This window comes from Siphateles boraxobius, unplaced genomic scaffold (assembly GCF_051911475.1).
Source record: "Siphateles boraxobius isolate OS27281-9 unplaced genomic scaffold, OSU_SipBor_1 30, whole genome shotgun sequence".
Taxonomy (NCBI): Eukaryota; Metazoa; Chordata; class Actinopteri; order Cypriniformes; family Leuciscidae; genus Siphateles; species Siphateles boraxobius.
The window spans coordinates 10261855-10286753 of NW_027508920.1; the positions used below are offsets into that span (position 1 = coordinate 10261855).

Below are 24899 nucleotides of genomic sequence, written 5' to 3' on the forward strand. Positions count from 1 at the left end.
TGCCAAGCCAGGTGGCAAGCGACAGCGAAAGCATTCCGGAGCGGGCCGCCCTGGAATGGATGAGATGCTCTTGGAGTGGCACGATCACTCCCTCCCCCCGGGTGAGGGCCGGGTGGAGCCTTTGTTTGTGTGTGTGTCTGTTCCGCCGCTGGCTCCCTAAAAAAAAAAAAAAAAAAAAAAACCGGAGCAAGCGGTACCCACACTTCAAGGAGAGAGCAATTTCATCTGTTCCTGGGTCCCAAGAGGGCCAGTCTGGCGGGTGTGACCCTGTATAGCCTTACACCCCTCAGCTCCCCCTTGGTCGCCAGCAGGCAGCTTGGTGCGTTCGAGGACCCGGTCATCCGCCTTCTCACGCGCCCCCTGCCGCTTGTGGAGACAGGTAAGTGTTGCACAGCACACTAACACCACTCTCTCTACTTTGCTGCCCCACCTCAGGCTCGGCTACCCCGCTCAAGTCAGTGATAGTCATCACATTAGGTGTTGAGCAGACGTGCTCCTGAAAATTCAGTGATATTCATCACACCGAGTGTTGAGCAGTGCTCCTGACTTGTGCGTGCTTATCTTATCCTGCTGGCGAAGGATTTGATATAGCCGCTCCTCCAGCCGGTACGAAGGCCAGTTGTAAACTCGTTCTTCGTGCTACTAGGTGGTGGGTCGTGACCATCTTGGCCCAAGATTGGTCTGCAGCTTTGACCTGAAAGACATGTGCTTCAGATCTCTACCTCCCGCACCGCAGGCCATCCTGTGTGTTGCGTCTAAGGGTGGAGTATCAGTACAGTGTCCTTCCCCTCGAGTGCTCCAGAGCCCGTTGGGTCTTCAGGTCAACTGGAAGAGAGTAATCTCGCCCACGGGCTGAGTATCTCTTTTCTAGTTTTGGAGAGGTACTCGGTCCAACATGTCTCTCCAATGAGAATGTGTTCAGCTGGTGTTGAAGTGAGAAAGAGTCCCACTGAAAGAACTTTCAGAGGCTCCTGGGGTATATGGTAGTCGCAGCCTTTGGCTCCCTCCATATGTGACCGCTTCAGCGCTAGCTTCACGATCGAGTCCCGAGGTGACCGTGGCAGAGCAGCTCACCCTGTGTGACTATAGTTCATCCCGGTCTGCTGCCAAACCCTCTTCAACAGAGCGGCCATGTACAAAGGGCGTGTTTTAACGGGGGCCTGGGCGACCCCCGACTACACGGGCATTCGTGCCTCGAATTGTTAGACATTGCGACCGTTGCGCAAGCTTCCCTTGCATGTCACAAACTCACCCGTCACCTCCTCCTTGGAGTCAGACGCTTCTGAGGGCGCCTTATTCCACTCCTCCCGCTTACTCAATCGTGCCGCCATCGAGCCTCACGACAGTTATAGCCAGGGCAAGTGGAGACTCCATCCCCTGGGTCCGGCTGGGTCATGACCATTCCGGGGCCGCTCAGTTGCCCCCCCGGTTTTATTTTTCCGCCAGTGTTTGGGTAAACCGAGCGGACTACCCTTGGACAAACACTGGGACTCAGCGGCCCCAGGGGCCCGCAGAAATGCGTTTAACCCCAGTGAGCCTTCTAAAAGTGACTGCGACTCATGGTCGCCTGCAAGTCAGTGAAATCATCACTCTTCATGTTGAGCAGATTTGCTCCTGAAACTCAGTGAAGTTCATCGCACTCTGGTGTTGAGCAGCAATGCTCCTGTAGCTCAGTGAGTCCATCACAGGTAGCTCAGTGAATTCATCACACGCAGTGCTGAGCAGAAATGCTCCTGGTGCTCAGTGAAGTTCCTCGCACTCAAGTGTTGAGCAGAAATGCTCCTGAAGCTCAGTGAGTTTATCACACTCAGGTGTTGAGCAGTAATGCTCCTGAAGCTCAGTGAACTTGTCACACTCAAGTGCTGAGCAGAAATGCTCCTGTCGCTCAGTGAGGTTCTTCGTACTCAAGTGTTGAGCAGAAATGCTCCTGAAGCTCGGTGAGTTTATCACACTCAGGTGTTGAGCAGGAATGCTCCTGAAGCTCAGTGAACTTGTCACACCCAAGTGCTGAGCAGAAAATGCTCCTGAAGCCCAGTGATCTTCACATGTTGTGTTGAGCAATGCTCCTGTCTTTTGCGCCCGTCACTTGCACCTACGTGCCATGTCAGGAGAGGAACAGGTCTTCATAGTTGCCCCTCATTGGCCCAACTAGACCTGGTTCCCTTCAACAGCCTTCCTGACTTCCCCTGGATTCGGGGACGGGGCACGATGGCACACGCGTTCTTCCCCCGGAGATTCCGGGCGGTCTTACATCCGAACGCGGAGATTCAGGTGGCTATCACAAGAACATGTGTTAGTTACCATCACTTCTGCGAGCACCCCCTAGAATTGGGTAGCGTGCTTACGCCTTTAGAAGTGGAACCTAGTCGTTGAGTGCGTCTTCTCCCCTGAGGAGATCCTGAAAGCTTTCGATCACTTCAGTGCTCTCTTTCCTGCAAAATGGGTTGCAGTAGGCTGTTTTCCTAAATCACCCTCAAAATGATGTTGCCTCGGTGTTTAAACGACGCTCATCGTGTTGCAGAAGTATGCAGAAGCACGTTCTGATCGTCAGGTTCCTGAGGAGCAAGGTCTTGTAAATCCTTGTGTCCCTCTTTATCCTCTTGGGCCTTGTCCCTGGTGCGACTGCACTGCAGAGACCGCCCCTGAGCCACTGCAGGTAGTGAGTTAAAAATTCTGTTATATCAGTTCTCCTGCTCGCGTGGTCTCTACTAGAGGGTAGGGACTTGCTCGCTTTCGGTCAACGTATTGTGCCTGGAGTCTGGGCCGGCTAACTCTCACAAGCTGAGATCCCGGCTCGGATTGTGCCCAAGGTTCCTACCTCTCCCGTAATAGGAGCAGGTGGTGAGCCTGCAAGCGCTGCCCTGGAGGAGGCAGATCCAGCCCTGGCTTCTCTGTCCGATTCGCTTGGACGTGTACAGAATGCAAGTCATAGACCTCAGACCAGCTCTTCAAATATCTGTGGAATTCAGCAGAGAGGGAAGGCTGTTTCCATGCAAAGTTGCACTTAGTGCTTGCCTTCATTTCGGCAAAGATCCGAGATGCAACATGTCCACTTAGGTGTTGAGCTCCTCTATGATGAGTGTAAAGTGCTCCGCCTGGGCGTTGACGATATACTTTGCTAAACAGATTCTAGAGTTGGGGGCTGGACGACACCTAGTTGAACCGCTGCTTCCCGTGGGCTCCCTTCTCTTGAAGCCAGTTTCACCGTGAGCCCGGTTCAAGTGTCGGCTTGCTGCGCCATTCCCCTCCTATGGACTGGATACGTGCGCCTTTCTACTCCAGTTGAGTTCCCTTAAAATTGAACCCTGTTGAGTTCCTCCACACCCCTCCGACGTCGGACGTGCGGAACGTCTGGTGTTAGGCCTACCACTCGTAAGCAGTGTGGAACCTGTGTTAGGCTGGGTCCATATGTTGCGGTCCCTTCGGTGACCCCATATGTGTATTCTTCCACGATACGGCTCCCTGCGGTGAGCCCGTGTCTTCCCTCGGCAGAGTCTCTCTGCCGTCACTGTCCGGTGTGTCTCCCCCCGTCTTAGGCTGGAGCCACCCCAGTGACATTCCATATGTTAGACTGCCCGGTTTCCGCCCAGTTCATATGTGTATTCTCCACATTTCCTCCCTCGGGTTGGATGTGGCTTCCGCAGCGTCCCTTCCTTCCAACGTACGGGGAACGCTTTCCCAGTGGTCCTGTAGGAACAGCAGTGACTTCCCTGGCCTAAGCCCTGTCCTTCCCCGCCTTAAGTTTGCGGGGGCATCAGGAGGCTTTGGTTTAGGCACTGGAAGGTGGCAGCGTTAGTGGCGTGTTCAATGGTTGATCCCATTTCAGTCGCGTCGACTACGTCCGACGTTATCGACTGAAAGGGAACGTCCTGGTTGCGTATGCAACCCACCGTTCCCTGAAGGAGGGAACGGAGGACGTAGTCCCCTTGCCACTACCGCTGGACCACCGCTGACCCCGGGTTACTCTCGGCTCCTCAGCGAAAAGCAACTAGTGCGTGCATCCACTTCCGTATTTATACCCGCGCCGCGGGGGCGGAGTGTGTGATGCGAATCACGCACGCCAATTACATTGGCTCGTTCAATAGTACTCGAAGATGATAGGCTCCCTAGCGTGATCCCATTTCAGTCGCGTCGACTACGTCCTCCGTTCCCTCCTTCAGGGAACGGTGGGTTGCATACGCAACCAGGACGTTTTCATGAGCTGTATGCCAAAATCATCAGTATTAAAACAATAAAAGACCTGAAATATTTCAGTTGGTGTGCAATGAATCTAAAATATATGAAAGTTTAATTTCTATCATTACATTATGGAAAATAATGAACTTTATCACAATATGCTAATTTTTTGAGAAGGACCTGTATATATATATATATATATATATATATATATATATATATATATATATATATATATATATATATATATATGTGTGTGTGTGTGTGTGTGTGTCTTTTTCCACTGGATACCACAAGAAAGAATGCAAGGACAAAAGAAATATATATATATATATATAATTTATTGTGTCCTCGCATTCTTTGATACCCAGTGACACACCTATGTGAAAGGCTCATTATGCAGCTCATTATGCGGCTCATTATGCAGGTCATTGTCTTTTCAGGTGTGAATCCCCCATGCATATTGCCTTTCCAAACAAAAAGTGTCTTACAAAATTTAAATCAATGTATTGTTTTATGTGAATGATTAGGCATGATGATTTTCAAATAATTTTGAAGCAAAAAATCTAGGCGACAACATCCATTAGTCAAAAGTCTTGTGGACACATATTTAGTATGTGTCTTGTGGCCTTATTTCACAAACTTTAAGTTTTAGTTTTTTACAATAACCATGCATAAATAATATTCTCTCAAAAATACAAACATGTACATACATGTTGCTCACATATTATGTTAGCCTTGTTTGTGCAAAATAGAGTGTGATGACAACTTTGCCATTAATATGTTTATAAGCAATCTCAAGGACACCAAAAACAGCTTAGACCCCAGAGGGTTAAAGATGTAATTAAGCAATATCACATGCAGTGTTTTGGGTAACGCATTACTAGTAACGTGAGATACATAATTAGATTACTTTTTTGAAGTAACTAGTAAAGTAATGCATTACTTGTTTGTTTGTTCTCCCATTTATTTACTGACACCTCTCTTGTTAAAAGAAATACAAAGTCTGTGGTGCCACGATAAAAGGGGTCCATGCCAGTCTGTCATATTCCAAGCCATATGATAGCTTTGAAGAACAGACCAAAAGTTATTCACTAAAAAATCTTCACTGCTTCTGCAGCTCTCAATTTAAATATGCCAGCATGACATGAGGTTTCGCTTACAAGACACTTGAGAACAAATTTGTCATATTCTAATTCTGTTGGAGACTCTTATATTGAGGTTATTTTCTTCCCTTTGTTTCTGTGTTCATAGTTCAGATGTTTAGTTCCCGTTTCCTTTTGTTTCTGATTAGGTCCCTGTTTGTTTCTATGGTTACTGATTATGTTGTTCACCTGTATTGGTTACTGATTATGTTGTTCACCTGTATCTTGTTTTGTTCATTGTTATCCTGCGTATTTATTTACCCTTGGTTTGCTCAGTTTTCGGTCTGGTTCTTGTTTAACTGCAAGCTGTTATGCTGCCTTTTGTTTCTCCTGTGCCTTTTTTTCTCGTTATATTTGATTGAACTGCCGTCTTCATTTCTGTTGCATCATGATTCAATTAAGCTTAATTTAAATGACATCCAACATGAGTTGGACAAATAGTATAAGTTCTCACAAATGACAATGGCTGTATTACTAAATGGATATGGAAAAAATATGTGTGGCAGTGTTGACCATTAGTGTGGTGACAGAGATTGAGCTTTGAGGCTAACCTGTCTTCAGCATCAATGAGATGGCAGGGCTGGGTCTCCAGGGGACTGCTGGGATGGGAATCGCCTGCACCAGCGGCACAAACTGCCGAATGTCTGCCATCAATCTCTCAATACCATAGATGCTAAGAGCCTCCACCACCACTGAGGCAGTGTACACCATCTCGCCATGGGTCACATAGTAACCGACCGTCACGTTAGGCACACTGGAGATGCTCTCAATCTGGGGAAGGTGGAGAAATTTACAAGAAACACTGATATTAAAGGTGCATTCAGTAGTTTGGACAATCTCATAAAGGTGATCCGCAGGACACTCTGTTGTAGCAACCATTTACATCCAAATGTTATTTAATTTACATAGAACAAAACTTAAACAAAGATTTTAAAATATAAACTGCATAGTTTAAACTGCATTCAGCATTTAGAATATAAAACTTAGAATATTCTAATAACAGGTTAATAGGCCATTTTCAGTATGTTTTACTAAATATGAAGTGTTTGTGTGTCTGTTGTGTGTTTAACTTTAATCATGCCCAACATATATCTGTTTTCACTTGTGAAAAAGAAGTTTATTTAAGTGTGCTGTAAGTATACTTCTTTTAAACTAAAAATAAGAATGTATACTTTCACTCTACTTACTTTATGTACTTCTCAGAAGTAAATTGCACTTAAGTATACTTGAAATATGCTGACAATGTTGAAGATTTTATTATTTACAAAACAAGTAATTTAGCCTTATAAGAATACACAATTATTTCTCTGTCTAGGTGACTTTGAAAGCTGCAGACCTTCTGTGTGTAAAAAGATCCTGAATGTCAGTTCTATTCTGAGAGGTCACATGGTATAAGCTATTTACCCAAAACTATCTATAGGGTGTGTGACCTTCTATGGAAGACGATGTATGTATATAACTCTGAACTAAAATATACTCGGGAGCGCGCTGGAAGGCCAGAGGGCCAGTGGGCCGGAGGGCCAGACAGTTAGAGCGCCGTTCTATGGAACGGGACGGCGTTCGAAAATAAAGTCTAATTATTTCTGGCATCAAAGATCTCTGCGAAGTTATTTTTCAGAAAGATTGAAAACCACAACATTTGGCGCCCAACGTGGGGCTGGTTCAGGAGCTGATGGTGAACTGCGGCGAGCTTCGCTGGACGAACAACACAAACTAAAAGTGGCCACAAGGTAAGCAGTTTTGCTTAAAAGTTTGTGTTGTTCGCCCAGACATTTGCTCATTGCGGTAAGACCCTTTAAAAAGCTTCTCCAAATTTAAAGAACTAAAAATTAAAAAAAAAAAAAAAAAAGGATCTTTGATTCTAGAAATAAATGCATGCATTGTTGTTGATGATGTCAAGTACTGTGTTATAGTGCGGCGGAGCTCCCATTAGTGTTTGCCAGTATTTATATAATCTGATGTAGGTTGTATGAATGTTGGTATTGCTGATATGCCGCTAAAGGTTTTGTCGTACGTATGTAAGGATCTGTGTTTGCTAAATCAAGAGGGCCTGGATGGATGTTTGAATTTACTGGTAGAGGTTATCAGTTTTTTATAGATTTAAGTATACTGATATAGGGTATCAGGTTTCTGTGTTTCCTATTAAGAGGGCCTCGACGGATAATAAGATAGCATGTACACAGAGGATTATAAGTACTGATAAGATATCAGTGTTGATCTGTGTTTACTTGTAAGTGGGCCTGGAAATACAAGTATAGCATGCGTACAGATCAAGTTTAGCTTCCGGTTACCGTCTTGTTAAAGATTTGACAAGAGACTGCTCGGGGAAGCTAATAGCCTGCGGTTACCGTTTTGTCAAACATAGGTTTGACAAAAGTCTGCTCGGGTAGGCTAAGTTTTATATAGTTATTTTTCACTGTGTTGGGGAAGTGTATCAGTGATGTATTGTTATAAAGACAGTGAGTAACACTGTAAGTAGAGTATAGCTTGTGTGTGTGTCTCTGGGATCCTGTGTGTCTGCTTGACTGTGCCTGTGGTTAAAAATAGGGGACAAGGAATGTGTGAATGAGCTTGAGGGACAAGTACTGTATAAATGATGTGTAATATAAAAGGAAATAGTAAAAGAAAACAATTGTTTCAAGATATTAATCTTGCAGATTATTGTAGTATGAAATGAGTTAAAATAATAAAATAAATATTTAATTAATAAATACAGGTCCTTCTAAAAAAATTAGCATATTGTGATAAAGTTAATTATTTTCCATAATGTAATGATAAAAATTAAACTTTCATATATATTAGATTCATTGCACACCAACTGAAATATTTCAGGTCTTTTATTGTTTTAATACTGATGATTTTGGCATACAGCTCATGAAAACCCAAAATTCCTGTCTCAAAAAATTAGCATATCATGAAAAGGGTCTCTAAACAAGCTATTAACCTAATCATCTGAATCAACTAATTAATTATAAACACCTGCAAAAGATTCCTGAGGCTTTTAAAAACTCCCAGCCTGTTTCATTACTCAAAACCGCAATCATGGGTAAGACTGCCGACCTGACTGCTGTCCAGAAGGCCACATTGACACCCTCAAGCAAGAGGGTAAGACAGAAAGAAATTTCTGAACAAATAGGCTGTTCCCAGAGTGCTGTATCAAGGCACCTCAGTGGGAAGTCTGTGGGAAGGAAAAAGTGTGGCAAAAAATGCTGCACAACGAGAAGAGGTGACCGGACCCTGAGGAAGATTGGGGAGAAGGACCGATTCCAGACCTTGGGGGACCTGCAGAAGCAGTGGACTGAGTATGGAGTAGAAACATCCAGAGCCACCGTGCACAGGCGTGTGCAGGAAATGGGCTACAGGTGCCGCATACCCCAGGTCAAGCAACGTTTGAACTAGAAACAGCGGCAGAAGCGCCTGACCTGGGCTACAGAGAAGCAGCACTGGACTGTTGCTCAGTTTTGCATGTCATTCGGAAATCAAGGTGCCAGAGTCTGGAGGAAGACTGGGGAGAAGGAAATGCCAAAATGCCTGAAGACCAGTGTCAAGTACCCACAGTCAGTGATGGTCTGGGGTGCCATGTCAGCTGCTGGTGTTAGTGCACTGTGTTTTATCAAGGGCAGGGTCAATGCAGCTAGCTATCAGGAGATTTTGGAGCACTTCATGCTTCCATCTGCTGAAAAGCTTTATGGAGATGAAGATTTCATTTTTCAGCACGACCTGGCACCTGCTCACAGTGCCAAAACCACTGGTAAATGGTTTACTGACCATGGTATTACTGTGCTCAATTGCCCTGCCAACTCTCCTGACCTGAACCCCATAGAGAATCTGTGGGATATTGTGAAGAGAAAGTTGAGAGACACAAGACCCAACACTCTGGATGAGCTTAAGGCCGCTATCGAAGCATCTTGGGCCTCCATAACACCTCAGCAGTGCCACAGGCTGATTGCCTCTATGCCAAGCCGCATTGAAGCAGTCATTTCTGCAAAAGGATTCCCGACCAAGTATTGACTATTGTGTGCATAACTGAACATAATTATTTGAAGGTTGACTTTTTTTTTTTGTATTAAAAACACTCTTTTTTATTGGTCGGATGAAATATGCTAATTCTTTGAGACAGGAATTTTGGGTTTTCATGAGCTGTATGCCAAAATCATCAGTATTAAAACAATAAAAGACCTGAAATATTTCAGTTGGTGTGCAATGAATCTAAAATATATGAAAGTTAAATTTTTATCATTACATTATGGAAAATAATTAACTTTATCACAATATGCTAATTTTTTGAGAAGGACCTGTATAATAATATATATAAATAGATAAAGATAAATAAAAATGCATGTGCTTAATATATTATATCTTATATCTGAAGACGTCTAAAATGTGTATCTCATTATCCCTGAAGACAAAGTGAGAAAAATGATTCCATTGTAGATAATTAAGTTTGTGCTAAGGAAAAAATAACTTGTGCAGTGTGCTAAAAGTGAACAAGATTGAGTGACAAAGTTTCAACAGTCATAAATAATTTACAGCAATCTTAGGATTGTAGTAATGTGAATTGTTGGAAATGGCTGAGCAAAATTGTATCCACCATGTGAGTTATTTTGAGCACAGCATGCACATATAGGAAAAAGATTGATGTCTGATTTATTGATAGGGAAAATTATTTATTTATTTCCTGAATGTCAGTTCTATTCTGAGAGGTCACATGGTATAAGCTATTTACCAGCTGGTATAAGCTGGAATTTAGAAAAAAAAGCTAATAGCTCAGGAACAAATATTTATAAAGATTAATTTGATCTATGCAGCTCTCTGAGTGTTCAAGTTTCAGATGGCTTCAGTGTCGAATGGAAGAGGTGAAAGGTCAAAGATGACTGCAGAGAGAAGAAGAAGAGTGGGTGAGGGGCTTTCAGCTCCCCTTCTGAAGATGACCACTCTCTGGAAAACTCAGCATGGAGAAAGACTGATTTCCAGTCTACGACAACAGGCCTTTGAGTGACAGGCTGACGACACATGCAGAGCGACAGCCAAGAAGCTTTAACAGACTGATAATCTAAAAACAGTAAAACCGACCGGCATCCTTCCCTACTGGCAACACAGGTGTGGCAACTTCAATGATTGCTCTATAGAGACTGCTTCAAATTTAGTTAATTATTAGATTAACTTTATTCATTCTGATTATTCACTGGTCTCATAAGCAATTCTTTATATTCTCTGCTAAACTAACCCTCTCTGCTTTTTCAGTAGGTTCAAGTCAAGCCATATAAAAAAGAAAGAAAATACACTGAAAGAGACAAGTGGGTGCTCAACTCACCAAATAGTTCAATCTGAGGCTGGATTTGGTATAGTGAGGGCTATTATATGAAACGATTATAGGGCTAAAAGCATGAGAAAAATTATTCTGTAGCAAAGAAAAAGATAGAAACAAAATGTCAAATAATTATTATTGTTTGCAAAACAATGATACTGGTCACTCCATTTTGTTTTGGTAAGTTTTTAGAGATATAGATTGGAGAAAAAATTACTCCAAAAGTCCAAAACTATGAAATCGCAAAAAATGCTGTCAAAACTGGGATAATGAGATGGAAATGTTGTTGGCCATGGATCCAAGATTATGCAGAGATCTCCAATTTTTTTCTTAAAGCAGCTCATGAGCAAAAAACTAAAAAGAATAGGAAAAATTAGAGACACAAATGACAAAATGTATTTGAAAAATTACAATGGCAGGCCTATTATTCTAAAATACTTAGTCTATTAGAATTTGTAAAAAGAAAAAATGATTATAACTACGGTGTTAAACTAAACCTTATGATCATTGACACTTCTCAGTAGTGTTTGACACAGTTGTGTTGACCTGATCAGACCTTGTGGCTAAAATTATAGGATGCCACATTTAGAGCACAACCTGCAAGAATGTATGCTGGCCAGTGTGTGTGAGAGAGACACTGAGTGTGAATGAGTGAGAGATGGTGTTTGAAGAAACATCTAAGGCAAATCAATTATTTTGCCAATACAGCTGTATTTAAAATTTAACATGTGGGCCCACAGGGCAAATTCTGCCAAATAAAATAATAACCATGGATGCATTTGGTTAAATTTCCTGGTCAGGAACTGAAGTAACAATATGAAAAAACAAAGAATGAAAAGAGAAAAATAAAAATAGAAAAAACAGTGCCACATTTGCGCAGCGCATAACATATCTGACTTTCTTTGCAGCACAACACGTCTGCCTTTCTTTTCAGCATATCATGATGGAGCTGATCTTTGTCAAAAGTATGAAATATTGTCTTGTAACTTTTGTCAAAGTGGGTTGAGTATTGTCCAAGATGCCTAATAAATAGTGGGTTGATAGTGGAACTCAAGACAAAGAGATAACTGAGTTGAATTGACTAATTATAAGAGTACATTGAAATTTATAGTGAGAAAAATGCAAAAAGTTGCAAATAATGATGAAAAGTCAAATTTATGAAAAGCAAATGAGAATGTATGGATTAAAGCACTGCTGTTAATGAAAGCAGAAATGACACCACTCAGCCCACATGACCTTTCTACAGGTAACATCGAGAAGGACAATGGGACAGATGAGCAGATGATTGATGTTTTCACTAACAAAAATAATTAAGCTTTAATTTACAGATAGCAACAGCCTAATTCCAGGAAGGATTCTGGAACACGTCTAACAAAAAGAACCAGTAACTATGCTTTGTAATTTCAGAAGAAGTGATCAACAGAGTGACATTTGAGTTCATGTCTCTCAACTTAAAATAAACCAACTAACTTCAGCAACCCCCCACAACTGAAGTGAGGGATCAAGGACATGCTGACAATAAGAGAAAGAGTCCATTGCAACGACTTGCAAAGAGTCACCCTGGTGAAAGTTAAAGATGACAAGACTAACAGAATGATCAAATCATGAATGGAAAAAGAAGACAAACTTGACCAGAAACACAGTAATGAGAGGACCTGTGCAAAGAAGAGAGAATCAACAGAGATGAAAACTTTCTCAAACAATAGTCAACATCAACCAACTTTCCTACGAATGAATGTTCAGCCCTTGAATAGATTCAGTAGCAACTTAATAATAACCCCAACATAACAAAAATGATTGAAGATACAAATATATTAAAGCAACATAGAAAACAATGATAATGAAAAAAAGAAAAGAAACTAAAATAATGTTAACAATTAATTTAAGAAATTGATATAGCATAGTGGGAATTAAGAAAATTCATGAAGGAAAAAATTAGAACTAAAAAGAACTTTTAAAATAAATCTTAATGGGTACTCATTTGCAATTGGGCAATACAAAATTAATTTAAGGCTACAGTTGAAATTGAAGCTAGTATTAACATTGGGTATTAAAAAATATTAGATTTAAATTAAGAATACAATTTGATTCAATATGCAATTGATTAGTTAAAATTATATCAAGTAGTGCTCGATAGAAAGTTTATAGACTTAGAGGAAGTTATTGAAATCCAATAACAAACAGGCCCTTGTGAACAATCTAGATGGCACCAGAGGGGGGTCAAGAATAGATATTTGGCATTCACATGAAGGACAGATTGTTGAACTAATGAAGACTTTTGAATATTCTCAATCCAGATGCGCAATGGTTTTAAACCAGTGCGCACAGGGGGGAGTAGAGTAAGGAAATTAAAATTTAAAATAAAGTTAAAATTAAAGGCAATTTTAAATTAAAAGGCATTTTTGCAAAGTTTTGTGAAATTTGTGGCAAAAACAAAGTTAAGAAAAGAACAGCGACAAAAATAGGCCATATGTCAGTATACCAGAAGAACTATTAAATCACTTGGTAATGGATTATGTGGACATGATATAGATGGGTAAAAGCAATGAAATCAACAGAGGAGGGCCAGGAACAGAAATTAAATTTCTAACAGAGAAGTAATCCTTAAATTGAAAATCTATCAGAAATAACGTCAGATTATATGTCAACTAAACAGAAGTATTGAAGATTAAAAATAAGTTGCATACGAACAAAAGGAGGTTTTAATAATGATTAAGTTATAATGCTAATGGTTTAAATGGTTGATAGACAAACTTTTAGATTGTTAGATATAAAGAAAAAGAAATGTACATATAAGGAATATGTCAGAGTACAAAAAGTTGTTCTCTAGAGTTATTTTTCTAATTGTCTAATGAGTTTATTGAATGACTTTTATAAGATAAATGTAACATTGCTCTGAAGCTTTCTTAGTTAGAGTGATTACATGAGACATAATTAGTTTATTCAAGATAGCTTATTTAGAAATTAGTAGAAAAGAAGAAAATGTATTCAGTTTAGTCTTGAACTGAGGAGCTACAGTGAGAATAGTGAAAACCACAACAACATAAAAGTCTAAGTCTATTTGGCCTGTACTTAATCTTTTGATCGAGATATACTTAAAAGTATAGTTAGGTATTACTAAGTATACTCGGCTTGTAGTTGTTTTTGCATTTGATTGAGTAGCCAATCAAGATATTTGATTGAGTAGCCAATCAAGAAGATATTTTTTCTAATGAGAATTTTTTCTCATTAGAAAAAATACTTTTTTCACATAGTTTTACATACTATCCTATAAACTTACATTGTTTGAAAATATTGTTTTATAAAGACAACAGATATGTTAATAATTCTGAGTATCAGAATTTTTGTGTAGGCTAGTCCACTGGTAGTGTACATAGGAATTTACTTAAAATCTACTTAATCTCTTTCCTCGCCACTGACTGAATTGTCTGGCTATCCATGTTTTCACTGTTATATGGTGGGTGAAAGAGTACAGAATCTCCCTATCAAAACAATTATGCAAATGTAAAATAATGCAATCAACAAACATTAAACAGTATATAAGTTGCCTAACGTTACCGAATGAAATGTCAAACCCATGAAGAGGAAACGACTGTGAAGCTTTGTGTAACGATCACCAGCTGGAGTGCCCTCCAGAGCCACCAGAGGGCGCTCCACAATAGACTATGATCACTTCCTCACAAACTACATTTCCCATACTCACTGCCTGGACTCATCATCACTGATCACATTCACCTGTACCTCTTTGTCACTGATTGTATTCACCTGTGTCTTGTCATCCTGCTAGTCTCAGTCTATTTATACCAGGTTCATTCATTCACTCACCGCGAAGTCTTGTTGTACTGTGTGTCTGCATTTCCGAGCGTTTTCCCGTGTTTGTTTTTCTGGTTTTGACTTTGGATTGCTCTTGGACTCTGATTATTGCTGCCTGCCCTGACCCTGGACTGTTTCACTGGACTCTGATTCTCTCTGCCTGCCTCGACCCTTTGCTTGTATCTGGTTTGTCTCTGCCTTGTCTCCGTTGCCCTGTTTTGCTGTTGTTGATCCCTGCCTGTTTGACTATTCTATAATAAAGCTGCATTTGGATCTTCACCTCCAAGTCTCGGAGCAGTTTATAACAGAAGACTTCGCCACACCAAGATCCAGCAGCGATGCCAACCATGGATACAGGTATACAAATCATGCGTCTCCGTCAGGGGAATCGGCCGATTGAGAAGTATGTTGAGGAGTTTATTGAACTGGCACATCTCACCTCAATGGACAAAGTATGTCTTATGATCTTTTTTCGGGGAGGACTATCTGAACCGCTCAGTTCATTCATGCCCTTGCATGATCCTCACTGGACTTTAGAGCACTATATTAACCTGGCCCTTTTGTTGAGCGACTCATCGTTTACTGTGGGCGTGGTAGAGAAAGAGCTCCGTGAACCCACAGTATCTCCTCCTGCCGAGACCGGGTTCCTTCACATCTTCTCTACTGAACCTGAGGATCCTCGCGACACGCCAGTCAGCGGGTCTGACACTGGATCGGTCTATGGGCGTTCAGGGCTGATGTCCAGCTTGGCAGATTCCCCGCTACGGTCTGTACGGTCTGCAAGGATCACCGTCCTGCCTGAATCTCGTCCCGCCGAACCAGTCCCAGAGCCCGTCCAGCCAGAGCTTCACGTCAGCCACGTCCAGCCAGAGCTTCACGTCAGCCACGTCCAGCCAGAGCTTCACGTCAGCCACGTCCAGCCAGAGCTTCACGTCAGCCACGTCCAGCCAGAGCTTCACGTCAGCCACGTCCAGCCAGAGCTTCACGTCAGCCACGTCCAGCCAGAGACGCTTCACATCAGTTCTACAGAGCCAGTGTCTACGGACAAGATGGCCGATCCAGAGTCGGTTCACGTCACTTCCTCCGAGCCAGTGTCTACGGACAAGATGGCCGAGCCAGAGACCGTTCACGTCACTTCCTCCGAGCCAGTGTCTACGGACAAGATGGCCGATTCAGAGACCGTTCACGTCACTTCCTCCGAGCCAGTGTCTACGGACAAGATGGCCACCTTCGAGCCAGTGTCTACGGACAAGATGGCCGATCCAGAGTCTGTTCACGTCACTTCCTCCGAGCCAGTGTCTACGGACAAGATGGCCGAACCAGAGACTGTTCACGTCACTTCCTCCGAGCCAGTGTCTACGGACAAGATGGCCGCCTCCGAGCCAGTGTCTACGGACAAGATGGCCGCCTCCGAGCCAGTGACTACGGACAAGATGGCCGCCTCCGAGCCAGTGTCTACGGACAAGATGGCCGATTCAGAGACTGTTCACGTTACTTCTGCCGAGCCGGAGTCTGTTCCTGTTCCTGAGCCAGAGCCAGAGTCTGTTCCTGTTCCTGAGCCAGAGCCAGAGTCTGTTCCTGTCCCAGTTCCTGAGCCGGTGCCTGTTCCTGCGCCGTGGCCGCCCGAAGGGTCTTCACCGCCGTGGCCGCCCGAGGGGTCTTCACCGCCGTGGCCGCCCGAAGGGTCTTCACCGCCATGGCCACCCGAAGGGTCTTCACCGCCATGGCCACCCGAAGGGTCTTCACCGCCCTGGCCGCCCGAGGGGTCTTCACCGCCCTGGCCGCCCGATGGACTGTCTGCTCCGCCCTGGCCGCCCGATGGACTGTCTGCTCCGCCCTGGCCTTCCGTCCTGTCGCAGTCTCCAGGTCCTCTTCTGCTCCACGAACCTGGCCCTCCATCCCGCCTCCGGATCCGCCTCCATGCCACCACCCACCCGGACAGTTTTGGAGCATCTGGAAGCCGCTCATTGGGGAGGGGGCTATGTAACGATCACCAGCTGGAGTGCCCTCCAGAGCCACCAGAGGGCGCTCCACAATAGACTATGATCACTTCCTCACAAACTACATTTCCCATACTCACTGCCTGGACTCATCATCACTGATCACATTCACCTGTACCTCTTTGTCACTGATTGTATTCACCTGTGTCTTGTCATCCTGCTAGTCTCAGTCTATTTATACCAGGTTCATTCATTCACTCACCGCGAAGTCTTGTTGTACTGTGTGTCTGCATTTCCGAGCGTTTTCCCGTGTTTGTTTTTCTGGTTTTGACTTTGGATTGCTCTTGGACTCTGATTATTGCTGCCTGCCCTGACCCTGGACTGTTTCACTGGACTCTGATTCTCTCTGCCTGCCTCGACCCTTTGCTTGTATCTGGTTTGTCTCTGCCTTGTCTCCGTTGCCCTGTTTTGCTGTTGTTGATCCCTGCCTGTTTGACTATTCTATAATAAAGCTGCATTTGGATCTTCACCTCCAAGTCTCGGAGCAGTTTATAACACTTTGGGAGTGTTGATGGACTCGATCTACTCTATCTGTGTTTTGATCATCATTCTGAATTACATCCGGATGTAGTCTTTGACAAAAATTCGATTTTATCAGCTTTTTGTTTAATATTTTGCTTTTTTATGAAACTTACTCACATTCAAGTGTTGATAATTCAATTCAATTCACATTTACTTGTATAGCGCTTTTCACAATACATATTGTTTCAAAACAGCTTTACAGAAAATGCATATCTACATTACAATATAGAGTGATCTGTTATCATCGGTGACTGTGTTAAAGTTATGTATTTCAGAAATGTACATTTACAAATCACACAGTTAGCTAATAATGTATTAATTTAAACAATGTATTAATTTAAGGCAGAAACAATGAGCTCGTTGAAGTAAAAAGAATACATGTTTGTTAAATGATAATAAATAATGCTTGAAGTTAAAATAAAATAGTTCCCTTTCGAGGGAACTCGCGCTACGTCCGGAATCGACACATTGAAAGTGAAGATCCAACACCCCACTCGCCTGCATTTGAGGAGCTGCTGGAGGTTGTGACTAGGGCAGTGGGTAAATTAAAAATCGATTGGCCCCCAGAAAGGGAGGAAATGACAAAAAAGAGTAAACTTGATGAGCACTTCCTGCAAGCCCGGTCACAGCCTTCACGCCGGAGCCTTCCATTTTTCTCTGATCTCCACACTGAGGTGTCGAGATCATGGAAAAAGCCCTTCTCTTCTCGTCTATCTAGTCACAATGTACACATATATTCATAAATTATGGGGGCAAAAGAGAAGGGCTATGGGGCGATGCCTCGGGTCGAGGAGACTTTTGCATCTCATCTCTCACCCGATGCTGCATTGTCCCTGAGGGCTCTGGCACTTCCCTCCAAACCCCGCCGTACCACCTCGGCTTTGGTTGGGAAGGCATATATGGAAGCAGGTCGGGCAGCACCTCCTCAAAGAGGTAGATGACAGCAGGGAGGTCGCCCTCGGTGATATTCAGGAAATGTGTCGAGCGGTTGACTTGTCTCTCCGTGCTGCCAAGGAGACGGCCCGCGATATTGGCCGCCCCATGGCAGCTTTGGTAGCTACGGAGAGACACCTGTGGCTGAACCTGTCGGGCATTGGGGACAAGGACAGAGCCTTCCTCCTCGATGACCCGATTTTGTCTTCTGGCCTTTTCGGCGATGCAGTCAATACTGTTGTGGAGAGGTTTCAGGAGACAAAACGACAGTTAGGCGCTTTCAAATATCTCATCCCCCGCCGTCGTTCTAGGTCTCATGGGTCTGCTGCCAGGGGGCAGTCCCATGAGACAGCCGTCAGCTCCTCACACCTGCAGCAGCAGAAGGAGAGCATTGCTCCTCGAGCTCCCCCGAAAAAGGCCTGGAGCCAGAAGCAACAATCTCAGCTGAAGTCCTCCAAGCCGAAGACAGATCTGAGGACTGTCATTCAGGCAAGGAAGGCTTTGACGATGTAGGGTATCTGGTTAAATCATGGGTCGTTCATCTGAACACATATGAATGCACATTCCTTCTGAAATCACAAAGCGTTTAGCCTCTGAACTCATGGGAGCAAATTAACCCTCTGGGGACTAAGCTCTTTTTGGTCCGTTATCTCTATTTTTACATTTGGGCTTATAAACTATGTGTAATGGAGATGGAACACTATGTGTTTGGTATCTATGGATTCAGAAGACCCTAAGCTAACATAAGCACACATGTAATATGTTTATAAAGGAAGTATGAGTGAAAATGTACCATAAACTAGAGAATTTCAAAAACAGAAATTAGATTTTTGGCATTTATTTTTCTGTAAATTACACATCACACAACAATAGTGAACAGTTTTTGAACAAAAAATATATGTGTCAAAGCCTTTGCTTGACAGACATGTGTAATTGTTAAATAAAATGTGTAAAGAACAATGAAAATTTTAACTTTATTAACAAATAGTCCCAGCGTTTTTCTTAGGAATGCTTAGAATTTTCTAAGCAATGCTTTCTCCAGAGCTTGTTCCACCTTAAATCGTTTACTGCTTGCCATCATAAAAGTGCTAAAACAATAAATAATGCTATAATCGTATGTGTATATATATATATATATATATATATATATATATTATAATTATTCTCTCTCTCTCTCATATCTCTGTGCGCTCTCGCTCCGTAAAGCCTTGTTTATATTCGACGCGTCCGTTCGCTTTCTGTCGTCTCTGCCATGAGACGCTGTTTGCGTAATAGTACATAGTACCACCCCTTGCAAGGCTACTGAGTCCTCCGATTTGCTAGAATACGTCATGGTAACCTTCCTCTGATTGGGTAAGAAAAATATTCCTCGATCAGCAATTTTTCCATTGGTTGTTGCTCGTGAATCTGCCAAACAACATCGACTTCATTGGCCTTTGGCGAAGTGGTATTGCGCAACAAGGAAGTGTGTATACAAGCCGGGTAAGTTTGTTATCACTGTTTACAGCGGAATCTGAGGAAGACGGCAAAAAAGACCGCACCTCTCTATCATTAATAATTTTTAAGATAATTACACATTTGTAAAAGTATGTCATTTTGTGCGGTACCGACCAATCCGTCCCCAGAGGGTTAAACATTAGGCTCCGGCCAGTCTGCAATAGGCGATTCGGGTGACAATTTTAGGGCACCCAGAGGATTAACAGACAACAAGACACCGAGCTTCACAGAGATGTGTTATCACCCAACTACCCCCTGGGAAGTGCATAGTAGTTGTAGCATCTGGACCAATCACACACACACAGAGTGTTGGTTTTGCCTAGTGAATATCCTGTTACAATAGATAAGGATTTTTTTACGACCTCTAAAAGGGAATTCCTGAGAGATGTGACAATCGCTTAATTCTCCTGAGGAGGAGAAATAAACCCTGTTAATCTTATATATATATATATATATATAACCACTTGAGAAATGTATAAACATGTATCTAATTTTCACATCTCATGATTTTCCTTCGGATGTTGTTTTGGCCTTTGTTTTCTTGTAAACTCTAATGGGTTAATGTTTTAGACTTTGCATACAAATATGCAAACCATATTTGGTCTCTAAGAATTCCAATCTTCGTTCCCCATTTGTTAATTTACATTACATTTTGTTAACTTTGTGACACAAGGGTATTATTCTCTTAAAACACCCAATGAAATTTCAGATTCAAATGTGCTGTCTGAACACAAAGAGTCATAAAATCTCCCTCCAAAGGGACCACTTCGGATTGGCTCACATACCCCAAGAGGGTGTGACATCTTCACTTTCTTTTAAATGACTGATAGAGATCAGTCTCTCTCTCTTACCTTCTCCTCTCTTCGCATCATCATGTAACTGCTCCGCGTGATCCCCCTCTGGGGATCTTTTCTTTGTTTGTTGACCGGTAAGTGAACTTAGCCTGAATCGTTTCTTTGGTAATTTTATGTCCAAGACCTTTAAACCTTCGTTCGAAAGTGCGCGCTCCGGACCCATCCGCAGGCCATGTGACTCTTCCACGGAACACATCCACATGCCTTCGAAGCAGCCACACAACGAGCCAGTGCAAGTATATATATTGGTATCGGGCTTTAGGAGCATTAAGATGTGTTACCCCGTGTTGTCTCTCAAAGGTTTTAAGGTCTGTAATTTGCCACTGATCCTTCCAGATTCTCTCTCTCTTTCTCATTCTCTCTCTCTCTTTATTGATGCATTCTTTTCCATTGTCGTTGCCATTATTGTGTTTGTAAATACATTTATTGTAACGTTAGTAACTGTAACTGTACGTTAGTTTTCCTTTATTAAATGCATTATATTCATTTATTGATTTTGTCTCTATTGCTCATACAAGTCCCTTTAATGTTATACGATCCAAAGCTACGTGCTTTACAAATTTATTGATAGCCTACTTAAAGAATCGTTATAGAACAGGAAAGCTGTTCCTTCTGGCCAGAGAAATAGCTTCTCCTGAAAGTCTATAAAGTAGGACAATTTTGTGAGGTTTGATTGAGATCGAATGATCAGGTTTTTGCTGGACAAAAAGATGATTCGGTCACAAATTAATCCCCTTAAAGATTATCCCGACGATCGATCTATGATAGGCATAATTGGTATATTAAATATTTAATTATAATCCATTTTTGATTAAGTATTGATATACAGGTGCTGGTCATATAATTAGAATATCATCAAAAAGTTGATTTATTTCAAGAATTCAAATTAACAAGTGAAACTAATATATTATATAAACTCATTACATGCAAAGTGAGATATTTCAAGACTTTATTTGTTATAATTTTGATGATTATGGCTTACAGCTTATGAAACCCACAAAATCAAAATCCCAGAAAATTCGATTATTACATGAAATCACACAGTAATTACACAGGAATACCATGGTCATAGAACCAGGTTTTGGTTATTTTGGCAGTGTGGGCAGGTGCAAATCCTGCTGGAAAATGAAGGAAGCACCTCCATAAAGCTTGTCTGCTGAAGGAAGCATGAAGTGCTCTGAAAATGTCCTGGTAGACGGCTGCGTTGAGTGAACAGCACAGTGGACCAACTCCAGCCGATGACATGGCTCCCCAAACCAACACAGACTGTGGAAACTTCACACTGGACTTCAATCATTTTGGATTGTGTGCCTTTCCATTCTTCCTCCAGACTCTGGGACCTTGGTTTCCAAATGAGATGCAAAATTTGCTCTCATCAGAAAAGAGGACTTTGGTCCACTGTGCTTTATTAAATCCAGAGTCAATGCAGCCGACCACCAGGACATTTTCAGAGCACTTCATGCTTCCTTCATTTTCCAGCAGGATTTGCACCTGCCCACACTGCCAAAATAACCAAAACCTGGTTCAATGACCATGGTATTCCTGTGTAATTACTGTGTGATTTCATGTAATATTCAAATTTTCTGGGATTTTGATTTTGTGGGTTTCAAAAGCTGTAAGCCATAATCATCAAAATTATAACAAATAAAGTCTTGAAATATCTAACTTTGCATGTAATGAGTCTATATAATATATTAGTTTCACCTGTTAAGTTGAATTCTTGAAATTAATCAACTTTTTGATGATATTCTAATTACATGACCAGCACCTGTACAATTGAGCTAATTTTAAACTGTCTGTAAAATATAGTCTATATATGCATCGGTTTCCAGCGAATGCGAATCGCAGTGCCCGCCCGTAATTCTGGCAGCTCCGTCGAGTTCGCTTCTTCTCACGAGGCCTGTAGAAAAACTGAATCGTTAGCTCCAGCCAGTGAAATGCTTCAGGTCACTGATATATATTGAATACAACACCAGAGCCCAGTCCCGAGAGACTGGTCCCCCTAGTAGACTATCTAGACACCTGGAAGGGTCTTCGAAATATATCTCAGTGAGTCCTGCATACAGTGGAAAGGGGGTACAGAATTCAGTTCGAATATCGCCCACCAAGGTTCAGCGGGGTGGTACACACACTGGTCAGCGCCGAGCAGGGCCAGGTCCAGGAACAAGAAGTTCAGTCCCTCTTAGCAAAGGGGGCCATAGACCATGTTCCTCCTCAAGAGCCAGAATCCGGGTTCTACAGCCGGTACTTCATAGTTCCCAATAAGGATGGGGGATTACGTCCCATAATAGATCTCAGGGTATTAAACCGTTCTTTGGAGAGATACAGGTTCAAAATTGTAAGTATAGTATACGAGATGTTGTTCTGAACAATGCTTGAAGTGGGCAAAAAAAGGTGCCGATACTCTCTTGCACTGGCAAATCATGACATTTTTCTACTGTGAAAAACAAAACTTGGAGATATTGCTTGTACAACAACAATTTATTGTTATTTATTAACAACATAAATTTATTTAAACAAGTCGTGTGTGTGTGTGTGTGTTTGTGTTTGTGTGTGCGTGCGTGTGTGTGTGTGTGTGTGTGTGTGTGTGTGTGTGTGTGTGTGTGTGTTTGTGTGTGAAAACGGAACTCCTCCAAGTCTGCAACTCCAAAAGAAAAAGTGCAGGTACGCTTAAGAGTAAAAAGTAGAAGTGCCGGTACTGCGTACCGGTGAGTACCGCCCCACTTCGAGCACTGGTTCTGAACCATCTAAGGTGCTTGGGACTAAGACTCAACGTCAAGAAGAGTTCATTAATTCCTCTGCAAAGAACTATTTTTCTGGAGGTAGTATGGGACTAAGTCACGATGCGGGCACAGCTGTCTCCCGCTCGTATAAATACCATCTTGACTACAGTAACGAGTTTCAGGGTAAGCCAAACCATCACGGTCAAACACTCAAAGAGTGCTGGGTCTCCTGGCAGCAGTGTCAAACGCAATTCCTTTTGGTCTGCTGCACATGAAAGCCCTGCAGTGGTGGCTCAGGACCAGAGGGTTTTCCCCGAGGGGGAACCCATTTCGCACTATCAAAGTAAGACACAGATGCCTTTGTTCTTTGGTGATGTGGAAGAAACCTTGGTTCCTGTCCCTAGGTCCTGTGTCAGAGAAAGATTGTGACCACGGATGCTTCTCTCACAGGCTGGGGTGCAGTTATGGAAGGCCGCTACACCGGGGGTCTTTGGAAGGACCATCATCTCTCTTGGCACATCAACTGCCTGCAGATAATGGCTGTAATTCTGGCCCTCAGATAATTCTGGCCCTCAGATAATTCTTGTCCTATATAAATCGACAGGGGGGCCTCAGTGGCGCCACCAGGGGGTGGCCAGGGGTGGCCGTGGCCACCCCTGGCCGACTCCTGGCCACCCCAATGGCCAGTATAAATTTTAGCAGCATCAGTTATGCATTTCATAAATCAGTCAAAAATATTCTTTAGTAAAAGAAGACGGGAAATTATGTGTCGTGACGTGCTTTTTAAGTGCCAAATGGTTACAGTATACTGTTACAGCAGCTTTTTGATGTGTCTTTGCCAAGTTTTGACAAGCATGGATGTAAACAGCGCGCTTTTCGGCGCCTCCCGATTTTTTCACGTCAATTTGGGTGACAAAGTCATCTGAAGTCATTCAATAGCTTAATGGGAGGGACAGAAGTCTATTTACATCATTAAAGTATACGAAAACTCGTTTTCCCTCCTCTGCGGCTGTCAATCATTCTCCATTCATATTCAAACAGCGCGCCCGCCTCTTGGATGCACGGCAAAACTCTCTCCAATATGATATATTCACATTATAATGCATGATCTGTAGATAAAAGGCTGTAGATTTGCATAATATTACTTTATTTTGTTGGAGTTTGTTGCTGTTTTGAAACGACTCACTACCGTGTGCTTGCTAGATCACACACATCACAAGGACTATGAATCGGCATCAAACGCACAATAACTGGAATATAAAACTGTGAAACAAAGGAACAAATCGCACTAGGATTTGTGCGCTCGACATTTCTTCGCTTTGTGACGTGAACTTTTAAATGCGGACTTATGTAGCGCAGCGCTGCACACTGTGACTCTTTGAGCACATCATTCTGCACCCGCGAATCCCGCGATGCGCATACACACTGTGTGCGCTCTGTTTTTCATGTTATCATGGGTTTGCGCTCTGAAATATTAATGAAGCCAATATATTTTGTTATACCTAGCCTGCTCAATACATTTAAAATAAGCATAATTTAATTGTATATTATTTCTTTGTAATGTAGGCTATATATGCACTTCTGAATTCTTGACATTAATATATAAATATAAAATTGTGAAATGTATGATTGCCTGATTGAATTTTATAAGAGAACTAATAGTAATTTGTTTTTATTAACATATTTAGATTTTATAAAATTACTGTGCAGATTTTTTCAAGAATTACTTTTTGCTGCTGATTTATACACTCATTAAGTTTATTAAAAATTCATAATACATTTATGTAATATTTAAAGGTGTTAACTGTAATCTTACATTGCAAAATAATAACTTAAAAAGGATTAAATTAATCACAATTATGTAAGTATCTGGAAATTTGCCGCGGGCGAGGGCCCTTATATACATCATATCTATATAATCTATATCA

General features: G+C 42.2%; 1 protein-coding gene across 1 annotated transcript in view; it reads right to left on the minus strand.

Moving 5' to 3' along the window:
• kiaa1549lb (KIAA1549-like b) overlaps positions 1–24899 on the minus strand; it is a 338844-nt gene that overhangs the window by 179554 nt on the left and 134391 nt on the right. The window contains exon 5 of the mRNA XM_077248220.1: positions 5873–6092. Within this exon, the coding sequence (XP_077104335.1) occupies positions 5873–6092 (220 nt within the window). The remainder of the gene's footprint in view (positions 1–5872; positions 6093–24899) is intronic.